General features: G+C 47.8%; 1 protein-coding gene across 3 annotated transcripts; it reads right to left on the bottom strand.

Annotated features, from left to right (window-relative positions):
• Window positions 1-1,696: 1,696 nt before the first annotated feature.
• On the bottom strand, window positions 1,697-14,926 carry CERCAM (cerebral endothelial cell adhesion molecule). Of its 3 annotated transcripts, none has more exons than XM_072632580.1 (13): window positions 14,424-14,926; window positions 10,884-10,994; window positions 9,994-10,111; window positions 9,629-9,763; window positions 9,178-9,382; window positions 8,555-8,674; window positions 7,544-7,620; window positions 7,173-7,279; window positions 6,860-6,992; window positions 3,683-3,810; window positions 3,236-3,439; window positions 2,814-3,072; window positions 1,697-2,558 (listed from the first exon to the last, which is right to left on the bottom strand). In XM_072632580.1, the coding sequence occupies exons 1-12, from the start codon at window positions 14,615-14,617 to the stop codon at window positions 2,823-2,825; spliced, it is 1,782 nt and encodes a 593-aa protein (XP_072488681.1). In that variant the 5' UTR covers window positions 14,618-14,926; the 3' UTR covers window positions 1,697-2,558; window positions 2,814-2,822. The 3 variants fall into 3 exon arrangements, with proteins under 3 accessions (XP_072488681.1, XP_072488683.1, XP_072488682.1); XM_072632582.1 differs by having other exon boundaries at window positions 10,894-10,994; window positions 14,424-14,688; XM_072632581.1 differs by lacking the exon at window positions 3,236-3,439.
• Window positions 14,927-16,933: the final 2,007 nt, after the last annotated feature.

Genomic DNA, 16,933 nt, shown 5'->3' with positions numbered 1-16,933 from the left:
GGCCCCTTCCGAGCTAAGAGAGCCTTCAGGCTTTCCTGATCCTAATTAAGCTCTCCGGCCGTGTAGTTTGCACCTGAATACCGTGCCTGTTAGATAACAATAGGTGTGCCCAGATCCGGGACAGTCTCGAGGGGGATGCTCCTCCCATCACGTTTCTCACGGGAAGAGGCGGAAATACACGAGATTGCTCAGTCTCGCTCCTCGATTCCCTGCTGTTTTCTGGGGGGCCTCATGAGAACTCTAAGATTTAGAAGTTCCCACCTTTACCCGCCCGAGACTGTCCACATGGAATTGAGCTTCCACCCCCAACAGCCTTCTTTTTTGGTATTTGCGTTTTTTGTATACATATATATATACATACCTATGCATGTATACATTTGTGTGTATATATGTATATGTGTGTATATATCTATATCTATATCTAGATATATAGATAGATATAAATTTTTAAAGGGAATATGACTCTGACCTAACTCCAGGCTGCAATATTGAACATTGTCGCAGGGTGGTAGCAGGTTTTGTTCCCTCTACTGTGGCAGTGTGACCTTAGCTGCCCATTCAGAAGGCAGAATTGCATCCCAGAGCTTTCGACCCTAGGAGTGATGCAATAGGTAGAGTAGAGAGCAAGGAGCTTGAGAGGTTGGTGATAGAGGCAGCTACTATGCAGAGTCCACTGAGTATCAGATACTGGTCCTGGGATAAGGGAGTATCTCTCACTCAGGCCCTGGACTGTCACTAACTCAGCCCGCCCTCTCCCAGGTCCCTCAATCGAAGAGAACACCTGACTACAGGACCAGAGGTCTCTTGCACCCCATGTGACTGAGTTTGAGTTTCAGTCTCTCAGGTGACAGGAAAAGTCACATACCACAGCCTTCCCTCTGTACTCAACTCTGAGGGAGCTCTTTTTGACAGATAACCATGGTCTCAATGCTGGATATCCTCTTTTTCTCCAGATGTTTGAGTCTCTTCTCCACACAGCTGGATGAATCAGTACAGGAGAGCCCTCCCCCCTTAATTAGTCACACAACCAATATTCAGAGAGGACCTAGATCTCAGGTCATGCTGCCTATTTCTAGATTAGCAAAAAAAAAAAAAAAAAAGTTACCATGTTCTACATCAGGCAAATGTTTTGCCTTCTCCGGACCTCAGTTTCCTTCCTCTGTAAAACAAGGTCTTTGGACTGGTGGCCTCCAAGTTGCCTTCATGTTTCAGCAGTGTCCCAAGATTCTCTCTTGCCTTTCAGAGGACAAAGGTGTTGTATATGTCCAACACCATCAGATGGTGCCAGAGACCAACCCTTGCCTGCTCTCCCTCTTTGGCCAAATGAGTAAATGATGGTTCCCCAACTTTTAAAAAGCAACTGTTTGCTGGAAGGGTTGCTGGCCAGAGAGTTTCTGGGCCAGTGCAATGAAACCCATACACAGCCTTTAGTTTATAACTTCCCCAAGGCCAAGGTCCACATCTTAGGCCATATGGAATCTAGGCTTGTCTGCACAAGTTGCTATAGCTTGATATATGGAAAGGGCAAAGGACAAAGGATTAGGATACCTGGGGTCTAATTCTAGCTTTGCTACTAACTCTCTGGGTACCATGACTTCACTGGTTCTCAATTTCCCCATCTATTAAATGGAGTTAATCACCATTTCTCTTCCTTTGGAATCAAAGATCAGACACACGTGATGAGGCAGGGACAAAGTTGAAGTGCAAACCAAACATTTATTTATTGCAAGACACCAGATCTGGGCTGGATCCTTCTCTGTCTTCCTGGGACTGGTCCTCTAAGCACCTAACTCATCCTATATCAGCAACAGCCTACAGAAGGTGCCAAAGAAAGGGGATGGAGAGGGTTTCCCAGGCTGCAGGTACAGTCAGGTAGCTGCAAAGAGGTCATTCAGCCTAGCTACTGCTTATAACCTCCTGATGGGGGCTGATGGCATCAGTGAGTGTTTCATCCTGCTTCCCAGTGGTAGTGGGGAGCTCAGGTGCCAACCTCGGATTTCTAGTTCTTGTTCTTTCTGTCTCCTCTTCCTCAGCCTGGGAGATTTCCAAATCCTATTCCTTTTTTTAGCCCTGACTTCAGAGGAAGAGGGATACAGGATGGAGATAGGGTGAGAGCAATAAAGGGGACAGCTTTAGGCAGATCAGCCAAGAAATCTAGGGTTTCCCCCCTCCTTCCATATACACTATTGAGAAGATCTTAATCATTGAGACCTTCGCAAGGTCTGTGACCTTGAGAGAGAGAGAGAGAGATTCTCAGGGCCTCAGTTCCCACCTACCCTTTGGGAAAAATGAGTCAGCAGCTGAGTAGTTGCCCCCTTGCCTTAGCACCTTTGTGGAGAAGGGGAGTGGTTTGCTGTTGTTTGGGGAAGAGGAGTGGGGAATCATAGTGGTAATGGCCCTGGTTTTGACTCAATAAGGAAACACCAAAAGGAACAGCAGTGATCTCTCCCTGGACCTAGGGAAGCTAGAAGGATTTCTTCCAGCTAGTCCTGCTCCTGGCTGGAGATCCTTGTGTCTCTTCTGCTTGTCGAGGCTCATTCATTGATCCACAGACAAACCTTAAGAAATTGGAAGGGGGGGAGGGAGGAAAAAACCAAAAGAAAAAAAAAGAGAAATACAGAACCAGAGAGAGACAGATATAGAAAAAGAGAGGCAGAGGAAGGTAAAACAAAGACAAGTAAAAAGTCACATATAAAACATTGATACCCTAGAAGGTAGGATAAACTTGGGTATATGAGCAGAGGATGAATGCCCCCGGGGCCTCCTCCATCCCTCCATACTTCCCTTTCTCCCTCTTCCCAGTGCTTGCTTACCCCTCAGCACTAGAGCTCATCATGAGAAGTGGAATGGAGGCTATGTCCACTGCTGCCCACCCTGTCCAGCCTCGGGTCCCTCATGGTCTTTTGAGAGCCACTCCAACCAGTGGCCTGAGTATCGTCATCCCAGATGGTGGATGTCTCTGTGTCGCTCAGCCACTGAGCGTCCCCTGCATAGTGGGTGGGGAAAGCGAGCAGGGGCCTCACAGCAAAGGCTCTCAGGTCCCGGGGGGAGAAGTGTCTCTTGTAGTCCTCACTGAAGGGAAGAGGGCAGGGAAGCCCAAGGTGAGGCATCCCCTCCTGTGTCAGGAGGCCCCTGGTCTGAACCCAGGAGGGAAAAGCCAACAGACTAGAGCTTGTAGAGCCTGAAGGCAAAGGATTGACTCCATCTCCACCCCAGCCCCTGATCCTGAGCTCACTTTGGATGCCGGTCATACATGATGGGTAGGAATTCATCCACAGGCAGCATCCTGCCCAGGGGTTGCGCTTCTAGTAGCTTTCGAGCCCCCCTCAGGGACAGGGTGTAGGCCAGAGTCCAGTAGGAGTAGTTGGCCACCACAAGGTGGCGCACCCCTTCTACAGCTGGCTCCTCCTCCCAGGTCACTTGCTTGCGCCCCAGGTAACTAGATGGGTGGGAGAGAGAAACCCAGAGCATCACAGAAAGCTCCCGGCCCTGGCATCAGCTCTCCACACTGGCTAGATCTTCCCAGTCTACCTAGTGCAACCTCAGAGGGCTGCCTGGGAAGGAAGGGGCCTGGATACTTAGAGAGACTTACTCCAACTCAGCCCCAGCAGTCTTCTGCCAGCAGAGGTCCTAAGGGTGCTGCCCCTGCCCACCTTACCTCGCCCCCAGCCCCATAATTTACATGAGGTCCCACTGCAGCTGCTCCTGAGACACCTCTTCCATCAACCGCTCCAGCCGCATCCTGAAGCTGGCCTCAAAGCGCACATCGTCCTCAAACACCAAGACCTGTTCCAGGCCCCGGGTAACCATCTGTGTGCACAGAGAAGGGAGGCTCCACCTTCAGAGCCTAAGGATCCCCCTCAGTTTATCCTGTAGACTCATCACCCCTAGCTTCACTTCCATAAAAGCAGTGCCTTTGTGGTATCACGGCTCCCCTACTCAAGGACTAATAACGGAATTCAAATGCCACCTCCTATAAGAAGAGTTCCCTCATTCTCCCAGATAGGACACAATCTCTTCCTTCCCTGAAATCTTAAAGACCTTTATTTCTACTTCTCATAAATTTAGCACGTTCTACCTAATTTATTCTATCTCCCCTAACTTGTTTTAATCTTTTTTTGTACCATCCTCCACCCCTGGCCAAGCAGTTTTCTATTAGTGTCGGTCCCAAGGGTGCTTCTCCCCACACTGTCAAGCATTTCTTAACCATCTATTGTATGCAGAGCACTGTGCCAGGAGAGCAAAGTTTAGGTAAGACAGCTTCCTACTCTCATGAAACTGTAGAGAAACTAAGTGTCCCAAAAACCTTAGTGTGCTTTTAAGACCTCTGGGACACCCAATATTCCTCCAATAAAATATTAGCTCATCAAGGGCAGGGATTGTTCTCTCTCTTTTTTTAAATCTTTGTACCCACAATGACCAGCACAGTGCCCAGCACACAGAAAACACCTAAGAAATGCTTGTTGATTGAAAACAGAGGACCATGAAATGTACACAGGTTCCGATAATACACATTTCAGAGAGGTCAGGGAAGGAAGTTCATTACTGATCTGCCCTGGAGGGTTCAGGGAAAACTTTGTGAAGGAGGCACCCTCTGAATTGAACTGTAAAGACTGACAAAGAAGGAAGGCGTCCATAGGCCCATACAATGATGCGCTTTAGAGCTAGAAGAGACTTTGTGCCTGAGCAAAGAAAATGGAAGGGAGCTGGTCTAGGATGTCTGGGAGGCTGAGATCGGTCCAGCTTGGCTGGAATGTCTCTGTGCTTAAAGAAGGTGGGGAGAAAAAGGAGGAAAAGTGGGGAAGGTAGGATGACTAGTGCTAGATTGTGGAGGGCTTGGAATGTCTGACAAGTGAACATTGCCTAGTGAGCAAAAGAGAAACACTGAAGATTCTTGAGCAGAAGGGGATACAACCAGAGCAGTTTATTAGGATGATTTATTTTGGAAGTGGTATGAAGGCTGGGTGGAAGGGTGGAAGTAGGGAGGGCCTGGGAGAGTGGAGGCAGGAAGAGCTGTTAGGACATTATTATAATAGCATGGTTAGGTGTACTATGATGGCATCAGCGGGAATAGAGAGGAAGGGACAGATTTAGCGATGTTATAGAGACAGTCTTTGGCACAAATGGAGGCATGTCATTAACCTGTCCTTTAGGTGGAATGACCTATTAATAAATATTATACTTAGAAAATGGCCGCATTTTATTTATTGGTTAAATAAGAAGTTGGTGGCAGTGGTGGGATAGGAAATAGGAGCTCCACACCCCAGACATTTATTAGAAACCTCACTCCTATTTTATGGAGCATAAGTGGAAAAATTTGTTCACAAGGAGTGAGCTTCCTGTTGGGTGAATCTGGGGTTGTGGATTGACTCTCTCCCTGTTCATGATAGTCAGATCTTCTCCAGAAAAGAAGGTGAGTGAATATCTTGTGTGTTTTGTTTTGTAAGTTGTTTTGTGTCCTTGTTTATGCTAGAAATTTTGTTATAAAATTTGGAAACATTTGGCAATATTTAAAACCTGGGTAAATTTCCTAGACCATCTGTTGCAGGGAATTAATTCATCCCTCAAAGAGGATCAGTGGTAGAGTGCCAGACCTGAAGTCAGTTCAAATCTAACCTTAGATACTTTCTAGCTATGTCCCTGGGCAAGTCACTTGACCCCGTTTGCCTCAACTCCCCATCTGCAAAATGAGCCAGAGAAGAAAATGGCAAACCACCCTAGTATCTTTGCAAAGAAAACCCCAAATGGGGTCACCAAGAGTTGGGCATGACGGAAATGACTGGACAAGAGAGATGAGGGAAAGGAGAACACCTAGGATAATTGTAAATGGGGCGTGGGGGGTCACAAGTCAGAAGGAGGAGCAGTTAGAGGGAAAGGCAGTGAGCAGGTTTCAGTCAGGTTGGCTTGGAGCTGCTTATAGGACATCCAAGTCGGAATATTCAGTGGGCGTGTGGAGATGTAGGGCTGAAACTCAGAAGGGAGGTCAGTCCTGGCAATGAAGGTCTGAAAGTCCTCTGTGCAGCTGAAACTAGGAACAAATTGGACTGGCAAAGGAGAAGCCTTCAGCAGAGCAAAGAGGAAGAAGGATAGAATGTTGAGTGGAGGAAACATGCTGAGGGGAGGCTTTCTAAAGGAGACAGAAAAACCAATTGGAGGATAACCAAGACCGTGTGGTGACTCTGAAGGTGGCTGAGGAGAAAGAATCCAAAGGGTGGAGTAAACTATATGAAATACTAAAAAGAGGCTAAGGAACTTGAGGCTGGAAAATAGGCTTTTCAGTTTGGGGATTGGTAGGTTGTTGGTGACCTCAGAGAGAGCAGTTTCAGTAAAGAAATGGGGACAGAAGCTAGACTGCAAGGGATGGGGCTAGATCAGTTAGGGAGGGCACAGAAACATTCAGTGTAGACTACTTCTCTGAAAAGTGGCAGAGCTGTCTGGGGAGGAGGGGAGGAGGCAAATTTTAGAATTCATAATCTTATAAAAGCGAGTGTTGAAAACTAAAACTAACTAAATAATTTTTTTTTTTTAAGAAAGGGGAGAAGGGGAGGAGGAAATGGAATGTAACTGGATAGGGAAGAAAAATCAAGGGCTAGCTTTGGGGAAATTGAAGAAACCTGGGCTTATCTGTAGACAGATAGGGAGACAGAAAGAATGAAGATGTAAGAGAGGAGAGCGTATGTGGCTGCTAGGACAAGGTCCTAGAGAAGGTCAGGGGTGGTAAAAGATCCAAGGCAGTGGTGGAGAAACAACCCTTAGGGATGTTCTCCCTATGACTAGAGAAAAAGACATTGCACGTTCAGTCAGCACCTGTAGAGCTGAAATGAACACTCCCCCCTGCCCTGGCTTCCTATATCCTCACCTCCTCCCAGATGGAGTAGTGGCTGAGGAAGCAGCCCACCTCTCCTTTGGTCAGCGTGCGGCCAGAGTAGGGGTCATAGTAGCCGGGGAGAAGATCCACACCCAGGCTTTTGATGGTGCTGCTGTTGAGTGCACTGTAGGGAGATATGGAGGGGACCGGCTTGGGTTTCAAGTCAATATCCTCCCCACACACCAATCTAGGTCCTCACATCTGAAACAGATTTTCTGCTTCCCCTTTCCTCAGTGATTCAGAGGTAAGCTATAGTCCTTTTTCTGGATACTGGTCAGGCCAGCTCAGGTCCCAGGGTCCTCACCTGCCATCCACAGCTTCCAGTATCCGTCCAGCAATCTCCATCTCCCACAGGGAGCTTAGCATCCGCTCTCTGCGTTCAGGCCGACGGGCTAGGCTGATGACAAAAACCTTAGGAAACAGAACTAGCGAGCATCATCTCTCCTGTATCTTCAATCCCTCTTTCTCCACATCAATCAATCAATAAACATTTATTAATTGCCTACTATGTGCTAAATTCAGGGATACAAAGAGGGGCAAAAGGTAGTCCCTTAAGAAGCTTACAATTTAATCTAATCTACTTCTGCCTATAAATGGACTCAGGAATACAGAGGATCAAGGGAGGAATTCATCAAAGCCATCCCCTCCCTGACCTGGAATCCCTAGGATACATACCTCATCAAACCCCATCTTATTGGGATTTTTGGGGGGCAGGAACACATGGGCTGAAGGCTGCATAGGTGGGCCATCCGCTGTGATGGAAAGATATACCCCCAGAATCTGGTCATGAATTTAGCTTAGTTTCTTTTGGCTCTCAGTCCCTTTAATCCCTTCTCTCCCAACCCCCATACCATATTATATTAAAATGAGAAGGGATCTTAAAGATCATCTAATCCAACTCTATTATTTCATAGCTGGGGAAGTGACTCGATTCATGTTACACAGCAAGTTAGCTGCAAAGTAAGGGTCTCAAACTGGGGGCCTCTTCAGGGACCCAGGAAAACTTAGGCACTGGGAGGAAAGAATTCAAGGGAAAGCTAGGGACCCATTATCTTATCTTCCATCGCAGAAAGAATTCAGGATTGGACAACAGTTAAGTCTGGGCTTTGGTTCTGGCTCTGCCATTAAGTTAACTATGTGGCCTTCAGAGCATCACTTCCTCTGTCTGGGTCTCACTTTACCCAACTATAAAATGAGGGGGTGGCATGGAGGACTTCTAAGGCTCTTCCAGTTCTGACAGCCTGAGGAGCTTGCTAAGCCACCGAGTAGCACTGGCTGCTTGGCTAAGGGCTTTGGAGCTACAGGAGTGAAAGGAGAGTAGTGTTTTGAAACACTGTATTACAAGGTGTGACGTAGTATGGTACAGCTACATGTGGAGGGCCAGCTACCACGGACAAGTAATTGAACCTCTCTGAGCCTCGGTTTCTTGATCTATAAAATGGGGGGCTTAGACAAGGCGACCCCTGGGATCCCTTCTATTTTTGGAACTACTACCCTATAGTCCTGGGTCCTATAACAAGGGCAAGAGTATATGGAGACTAAGGAAGGGCTAGAACTGAAATCCAGGGAAGGGGGAGGGGAAGCAGAGAGGAAAGACAAAGCGTAGCTATACATGGAGAAGAAAGGCATTGTCACTGAAGCTTCCTAAGGAAAAGAAGGTGCTGCCATAGCCCAACGCTTACTTACCCAGGGCCTCCAAGATCAGATGGACAAAGTTGACTTTCTCATCCTCTAGCCCCTGATGTGATTTGACCGGAACATTCATGTACCCAAAACGATGCTGGTTGCAGACATGGACCGAGACACCTGGAGGAATGAGGCAAAGTAGAGATGGAAGGATCTCAAAGCACCTGAGCCCTGTCCACCCTTTAGCTGAGTCTCTTCCCTAGTGGCACACTCTCTAGCAAAAATGAAGAAAGCTCCCCTCCCCATATTGAATTCTGGGCTGGTTTACCTGCCTTCCTCCTAGGGAAGAACTCTACCTCCTTTATGGCCCCACCATTCTATGAATCTATGTTCTAATATTTTATAATCTAAAGTCCCTTCCAGCTCTCACATTCTTACATACATGTTTTAAGGCCCCTTCCAAATCTAACATTCTGTGTTCTAAGATCCCTCCCAGATCTAATATTCTGTGTTTTAGGGTCTCTCCCTGTTCTAATACTTTGTGTTCTAACACTCTGGATTCTAAGGTTTCCCATTTATAATACTCTGTGTTCTAGGCTCCTTCCAGGTTTGACACTTTGTGTTCTAGGTTCTTTTCTAGATCTAACATTCCATGATTCCCAGCCCAACTTGAGACCACTCACCTGCAGCCTGGCAAGAATAGGCAAAGACGATAATGTCATCAAAGGGCCATGTATAGTTGAGATGGGGAGGATAGAAAGCCAGTTGGTCAACTCCCTTGCCTTGAAGAGCCAGCAGAAAGGTAGAATGTACCATGGGCACTTGGAAACAACCCTGACGCTGTCGATTCTTGGTAGGGAAGTAATCTGATGTACGCCGGTAATAGCCCTGACGTGGAGCAAAGGACCAGGACTGTTGGAGAGTCACTAAGCCCTTCTCTTCCTGCACCCTGTCCCCACACTCCCAATCAGGTACCATACCTTCACACCTTCCACCCTTGCCATTAGGGTTAGATACTTTCTAGGAAGAAGTTATTCTACTCTCAATACCCCAACTCCATTCAAATCAGGTTAGAAGGTTTGCTTGTTCCTGAGTTTCAAAAACATATTAGGTTCTACCCATCTAGGACCTCACCTGGGGTGTGATCCCACACCAGAAGTTGGAGTAATAAGTCTGGGAGTCCAACATAGGGGCCACCACTGGCAGACCCTCCCCAATCAGGAACTTCAAGGTTTGGTTGTTGGTTAGGATGTTGTCAGTGTCTGCAAACTGGGGGTGAACAAGACAGGTTAGTCTTAGGCAGTGGTCAAGCAAGGAGTATTCCTACAAGTTCCTCTGGAGTTCAGAGCAGATACAAGCTCTGTCTTGGGGTTTTTGATATGATCTGGGGAAGTGATATAGTGATTGGATCCAGGGATATGCCCGGTGGAACTGAGTAGCCTCCATGAGATTTTACAAGCCAAATGGTCAGGATAAATGATGGTGTGAAGTTCTCTTACTAGGATATAGTCAGCTCCCCAAGCTCGTGCAAAGTCCAAGGCTTCTTGTTTCAGCTCCATGAGGAACTGGTGGCGTTCCTTGGTCCACTGTTTGGGACTCTCTTCATCTGGGTACAACCTATACCAGAGATCAGATCAGGCAAAAGATCGGAAACCAGGACAGTGCCTTGAGGGATGAGGCCTTACCCAAGGCTTAGGGTGACTGGTCTGGAAGTCCAGGCACCCGGGTTCTAGTGTTCTAACCTTACCACTGATCAACTGTCTGACTTTGGGCAAGAGAGTTGTCTCCCATTCCTTTAGTCTAAGACTTGGGGTTCTGTTAAAATGCCAGTTCCCTTGTAAGATGCTACTTTACCCAACAGCAAACATTGGTAGTTTAATATAAATAAATTCAGTGGACCCAGTCATGTCCTTCCATATGCCGATTCAGGGTTTGGAGGAAAGATCATTCATTCATCAAACAGTGCCTGACATATGAAAAAGCCTTGTGCTAAAGGCCTGGTAAGATAAAAAGTTAGGTAAAACACATGGTCCCTAGATGCTTAAATCCAGTCCCCTACCACCCTAAACCATCTGCCTTCTGGGATAAATAGATTATACTCAACACTACCTCTCCTTAACAACTGGTGGTTGTTGTTAACACCATTTGGGGTTTTCTTAGCAGAAATACTAGAGTCATTTGCCATTTCTTTCTCCAGCTTATTTTACAGATGAGGAACTGAGGCCAACAGGGTAAAGTGTAAGCTACTTGAGGACAGGTACAGCAGTTTCAATTTTGTGTTTGTATTCCTGGCCTATCATAGTGCTTACATATACATAGTAGGCGCTTAATGAGTGTTTGTTGAATTCAATTCATTTGAACTGAATCCTCGATCCCCAACCCTGCGCACCTTGGCTCACCTTCTGGTCTCCATACCACTTCTGCATAGTCCTTGCCCACAGCAGCCAGCCACTCCTGAAGAATCTCAGTTGTATTGTCCACATTATGGTCTGTGGCACACCTGTGGTCAGAGCAACCATGAGGAAGGGGCAAGACTAAGTCATCTGTGACATGGGCACAGGTTTAGAGTTGGCTTAGTGGAAGAGTCTAGACAGCAACCCAAACTCCTCCATTGAGGACTGAATCCCCCAACCCATACCAGACCTGTCCAGTTACATCCCACCTGAGTGCTAACCATCCTTAAGGTGAGGGTAGCTCAGAAGAGCCCTAACAAAGGTGGGGCTAGATTCACTTTGTCCAAAGGCACTGACGAAACTTTCATTCCTTCAGCAGCATTGAAAAAATTTAGCTTATCACATAGTTAGTAAAATAATTGTTGTTTTTCAGTCAAGTCCAACTCTCTGTGACTCCACTTTGGGTTTTCTTAGCAAAGATACTGCAGTGGTTCATCATTTTCTTCTCCAGCTCATTTTACAGATGAGGAAACTGAGGTAAATTGAGGTAGTGATTTGCCCCAGAACACACAGTGAGGAAGTGTCTGAGGCTGGATTTGAACTCAGATCCTCCTGACTCCAGGCCTGGTCTTCTATCCATTGGGCCACCTAGCTGCAGTAAAATAATTAGTGAACATGAAAAGCTATGCATAAAGTAAAGTAAGCTGAAACAGGAAAACAATGTATGTAGAAAGAATAACACAGCGATCAGAACTGAAAGCTGTAAATTTATAACAACCAAGTTTTGTCATGAAGAGGAGCTAGAAACAGGTACATCCTCCCCTGGCTTGTAGAGGTGGGGGGTTACAGATGTGGAACACTGCATATAAGATCAAGCTTTTGTAAAATTTTGGTTCATTTTGGTAAACTTTTCTTTTTTATTATATGGTTTAGCTTTCTGGAAGGAAGTATGTAGAGGGTTTTCCAAAATTCTTAGTGCAGGTTTAAGCTTTCATAACTTAATCCCTAATAGCTTAAATCTGAACTAAGACTTTCAGGAAACCCTATATGGGGAAATGTGATATAAAATTAAAAATAAAATAGGAAGCCAGAAGATGAGGACTTGCCTCACTAGAGGTGCCCTTAAGCTAGCTGGCTTGGCCCTAACTCCATCCCCAGAGTGGCCTCCTCAGCAGCTGTTTCATGATGCCTTCAGAGCCTCTATGTCATTCCTCTCTTCAACTCTCCTCACTTGAAAGTCAGTTTCATGTTATCTGTCCTGGGCACAAAAATTACAAGTTATGGCTCTGAGGTTAGGCCTTCTGAGGAAACTAAATTGTGTATATAGAGGAAAGAGTAAACACATATATAGAATCCTTATTTTGCAGATGAGGAAACTGAGCTCAGAGAGGATTATTGACTTGCCCCAATTATACAGATGTTAAATGGCAAAGCCTAGATCTGACCCCACTCATCTAAGTCCAAATCCTTAACTCTCTCCCATGTAAAATACTGCCTCCATCCAGAGATATTGTGAAAAGAAACCAGAGTGTGGACCTGAGTGTCAGCTCCTTCACAAACTTAATAAGTAATCATGGTAGCTAAGTAGTGCAGTGGATAAAGCACCAGTGCAGGAGTCAGGAGGACCTGAGTTCAAATATCACCTCAGACACTTGACACTCACTAGCTGTGTGACCTTGGGCAAGTCATTTAACCTCAATTGCCTCATCCTGGGTCATCTCCAGTCATCCTGATGAATATCTAGTCACTGGATTCAGATGGCTCTGGAGGAGAAGTGAGGCTGGTGGCCTGCACAGCCCTCCCTCACTCAAAACAAAGTCAAGTGCAATAAATGTCATTATTTCTTGGATGGCATGGTCTTCTTTGGCAATGAAGGACAAAAATACATGCACACACACACAAGTAATCATGGGAAAATCACTTTCCCTTTCTGGGACTCAGTTTCCCTATCTACTACAAAAGGGACAGTATTGCTTTCCTTGGTTAATGAGAAAAGAATTTAAGTTGACCTCATGCTTAGTGAAAGATTTCCAAAAATTCAAGGAGTGGGAGTTGGGAGGAAAGTGAGAGATTCTTGGGCTGTGAAACAGAGGCTGGGCTCTGATCAGGACTCTATCCCTGTTTAGTGGTAACCTTCAACAAATGACTTCACTTGTCCAGGCCGTCTGGGCCGCAGTCTCCAGATCTATAATGTAGGGGAGAGTGACCACTTCCATTGACCTTGGGTCACAAACTCACTGTGATGAAGGACAAAGTAGTTTGGAGCAATGAACAAGAGAAGCCCTGTATGAAGTCAAAGGTACCATCAGAGTTAGGGGAGGCTTTAGCTTCCCTCAATTGGGGATGATGGGAGCAAATTTAAACAAAACTCCCAGTTTCAAATGTTCCTGTCCCTTTAAAGAGCTGAGAGATGAGAGCAAACGTGTCATTCCCAGCTAGGGGTGGGGACCAATCCTCTGCGCCCAAAATTGTGGGAATTGTGGGAGACCTCACTTGGTCACCAGCCCACACCACCCCTCACCAGCCAAGGGCTGAAGGGGGGAGTCAGTCATTCCACCCTGTCTAATCCAACCAACTCTCCCTACCAGGTCTGGTCCCTTCACCGGTTTCCATAGAAGGGGGTGGGGGACCTCTGGGCTCCGGGGTGTGTCCTCTGCTGCCCCCCCCCCAGCCTGCTTCAGGGTCCAGGACAGAAAATATCCTATAGGGGAGGCTGAGAAACTGACCAAACCCAACTGGGATACCATTAATCCTTTGATTCCCTTCCCTTTTACCCAGGTCTTTGAGAGGAGGGCTAGAATATCCTGCCATTCCCAAAAGGGAAAGGTGTATGAGAATTGAAGGTATAGTGGACTGGCATCTGACTTGATTAGATTCCAGATTCTAAGAGACCTTGTGAAAAAGGGGTGAAATTCTCCACCAAAGTTGTCTGGACCTCAGAGGGAAAGGGGATAGGATCTTTTTAGGGCTGAAGATGCCAGCAGCTTGAGCATATCCCCCTGCTTCTCCTCCACAAGTCTAACCGAGTTCAGCTGGGAAAGGACAGACACTGAGCAAGCAGTCAGCTATACACCCTCCATCTGCCAGATCAAACCACAGGTTCTGAGAGAACAAATAAGGTTGCAATGAGAAAGAGAATGGAGATGCTTGTTAGGGAAAAGAGAAGAAGGACTGGAGAAAGGAGTGGGTATGGGTGGGCATAAAAGAAAAGGGTAATGGAGAGGTAGGGAAAGCCAGGAAAGTGAGGGAGAAAGGAAAGGGATGAAGCTGAAGGAGAAAAATTCCCAGAAAGCGGGAGAGAGGCCAAGAAGAGGGTGGAGAGGCCAACCTTCAGCTGAGGTCCAGGGTTCAAGGGAACAATTCCAACTGGGGGGATGGCAGGGAGCCCTGAATCTGAGGAACGTCCGCGACTGGGGTTGGGGGGCAGAGAGATGGTCCCCCCACATGGGCAGTATCCTGGGAAAACAGGTTATGGGGGAGAGCGAAAGGAGGGCCACTGTGAGCTGGGGGCAGGGAGGCACCCTGGGGTCTCTCACCAGAGGGCAAGACGGGCCCGGGGATAGTCCAGCCGCTCCAGAGCCCCGAGATAGTGCGGCAGGGAGTATCCGGCGTTGCGGGCCAGCACAGCGATGACCACGGCGGGAAGCGGGGGCTCAGAGGACCCCCAGGAGGGCCTGCCCCCCAGCAGCAGGAGCAGCAGGAGTAGGAGAGCAGAGGGCGGCGGGCGCATGGCAAAACAGGCAGAGGAGCGGCGTCGGCCCCCAGGGCTCGCGGAGCCGAGCCAGGCAGGGGGCTGACCAGAGGGAGGAGAGAGGGGGGATCGCTGCTGGAAGCCAGGGGGAGGCCAGGGGCGGGACCAGGGGAGGAGCGTCTGGAGGGGAGGGGCTAGCCCTGGGGCTGAGGAGACTGGTCTAGAGGGAATGCATTTCCCAGCCACTCCCACCTCCAAATCTGTGGACCTCAAAGCATCACCTGCCTGTCTTGGGACCTAAACGTCCCAGAGAACCTGAACCTCCGAGGAGGCCGGGTTCCGGCCGGTAAAGGAGCTCAGGAGGCCCCGCCCCCCGGCCTTGACCTTGGGGCGTGGCAGAGCTGGTCTAGGGGATGTGGCTCCCGGGGCGGTCCCTCCAGACCCCCCCCCCCCCCCCCCCGCTCCCTCGGCTCCCCCAGCCTCCAGCCTGCAGACGCTGGCTCTGGCGGGGACCCAGGACATGATCTGATGGGGAGGTGCGGAGCGGGTGTGGAAGGGGGATTCTCAGGCATTGGTCCCAGAGCCGTTGGACCAGAGAACATCCGAACTGGGGACAGGGCGTGAGGGAGAACTTTAGAGCACAGCTAGCTCAACCCCTCTCGTTTTACGGAGGGAGACGCTGAGATCAACTTAATTCTGATCCCATGGAAAAGGAAAGTGTCAGCTGCTGGTTCTTCTGGGGCTCGGCGAGGCAGCGCGGGGATCCTCCAGCCAACTTTGCCAGGATTCCCCAGAACCCCTCTTACTCAGCCCTCCCTCCGCGCCATCTCCTGGTTACAGACTAAAAAGGCAGGAAATGAGAGAGTGGAATTTGGCAACTCCAGGGTTCCCACATTCTCCTTCCTCCCATAATGAGGTGGAAGGAGGCCAGGAAATGGGGCTTGCCCCTGGAGGAGACGGAGGAGCCCCCACCATTCTGAGGATTCACATTAGCAGGAGGGTCTGGGAAAGAGTGGGACATGGGGGAAGTGGCCGCGGAGGGAGGCTGGAGGAGTGGGGAAGGGGCTTGAGCGTTAGCAAGTGTTAATCTGACCTTTTATCGCTCCAGGGCTTCTTCACCAGAGTCGGTAGTGCTCAGACGGACAGCCACGTCCACGGGACTAGCTGCCCTCTGCCTGCCCTGGTGGCTCTTCTGAGCTGCAGGCCAGCATCTCCGCCGAGGAGAAGTACCAGTAGGCAAACTGCAAGAGTGCAAAACCAAACTTTGTCTTTCCCCCAAACCTACTCTTCCTTACTCCTGATCTTCCGTATTTATAACTTTGGAGTCACCTTCGGTTCTTCCTTCTTGCTTCCCTTTCACACATTCACCAGGTCCCCTGTTAATTCTTCTTCCTCCTCACTCCTGCCCCTCCTCGCTCCATGGGTCCTGGATGGATGGGCCCAGCCTGGGTTGTTGCATTAGTTTTGTGAGGCACCGTAGGGCAGGGGGCTGACTGCTGGAGGAGGGAATCCGGGGAGTTTTAGGTTTAAATCCCACCTCAGATACTTGCCAGTAGGTGTAAGTACACCTTTAGGCACCACCTGAGCTCTCTTGTCCTCAGCTGGAAAATGAGGAGCTTGGACTCAATGAGCTCTAAGTTCTCTTCCAAATCTATTGTTCTAACAGGTCATCCTGCTTCTATTTGTCAACCCCTCCCCTCTCCATGACAGAAGGATCTTTCTTATGCATGGATCTGGTTATGGCATTTTTCTACTAAATAGTCTTCAGTGTCTACCAAGGAAAATTCAAAGCCTGCGGGTCTTTTTGGTCTTATATTCCAAACCCTCCTGGTTACCTTTACAATAATAATAGTATTAACAATATTATAATATATTATTGATAATTATATGTTAAAGATATATTGTATGTTAGTGTATATAATTACATAATTATACTATACATAATATATAAATTATAATAATATTATTAATCATAATAGCTAAACTGTCCATCTATTCTCTTACTCCCCATAATAACTCTGCGAGGTAGGTATTACTATTCTGCCCAGTTTACAGATAAGGAAATTGAGGCTCAGAGAAATAAAGTAGATTTAAAGAATCCTACAGTTAGTAGGAGACCCAGGCAGTATTTGAATTCCAGGCCTTTCTACTCCAAATCCAGCACTCTGTTCACCATGCCTAACTGTATCGAGCAGCCTCTAGACAGATATGGCTCATGCAAGTCTTGTATACTCATTCTTCACTCCGATCAAACTGAACTGAATGGTGATCTATGTCTGCTTCTCATGCCTCCATGGAATAGCCTTCCATTCTTTAAATCTCGAACACCTCCTCCAGGAAGCCTTCTTTGATGGA

This window comes from Notamacropus eugenii, chromosome 1 (assembly GCF_028372415.1).
Source record: "Notamacropus eugenii isolate mMacEug1 chromosome 1, mMacEug1.pri_v2, whole genome shotgun sequence".
Classification (NCBI taxonomy): domain Eukaryota; kingdom Metazoa; phylum Chordata; class Mammalia; order Diprotodontia; family Macropodidae; genus Notamacropus; species Notamacropus eugenii.
The sequence above is the reverse complement of the archived record's forward strand: the minus strand, read 5'-3'. Positions and strand labels throughout refer to the sequence as shown.

What these genes read in the sequence shown, in the direction of transcription:
- CERCAM (XM_072632580.1), bottom strand. Translation starts at nt 14,617, where the DNA reads ATGCGCCCGCCGCCCTCTGCTCTCCTACTCCTGCTGCTCCTGCTGCTG. An exon ending in TCTGATCTTGGAGGCCCTGG is followed by an intron (nt 7,621 to 8,554) that starts GTAAGTAAGCGT and finishes TTTCCATCACAG; the next exon opens with CGGATGGCCCACCTATGCAG. An exon ending in ATGTATGACCGGCATCCAAA is followed by an intron (nt 3,073 to 3,235) that starts GTGAGCTCAGGA and finishes TCTTCCCTTCAG; the next exon opens with TGAGGACTACAAGAGACACT.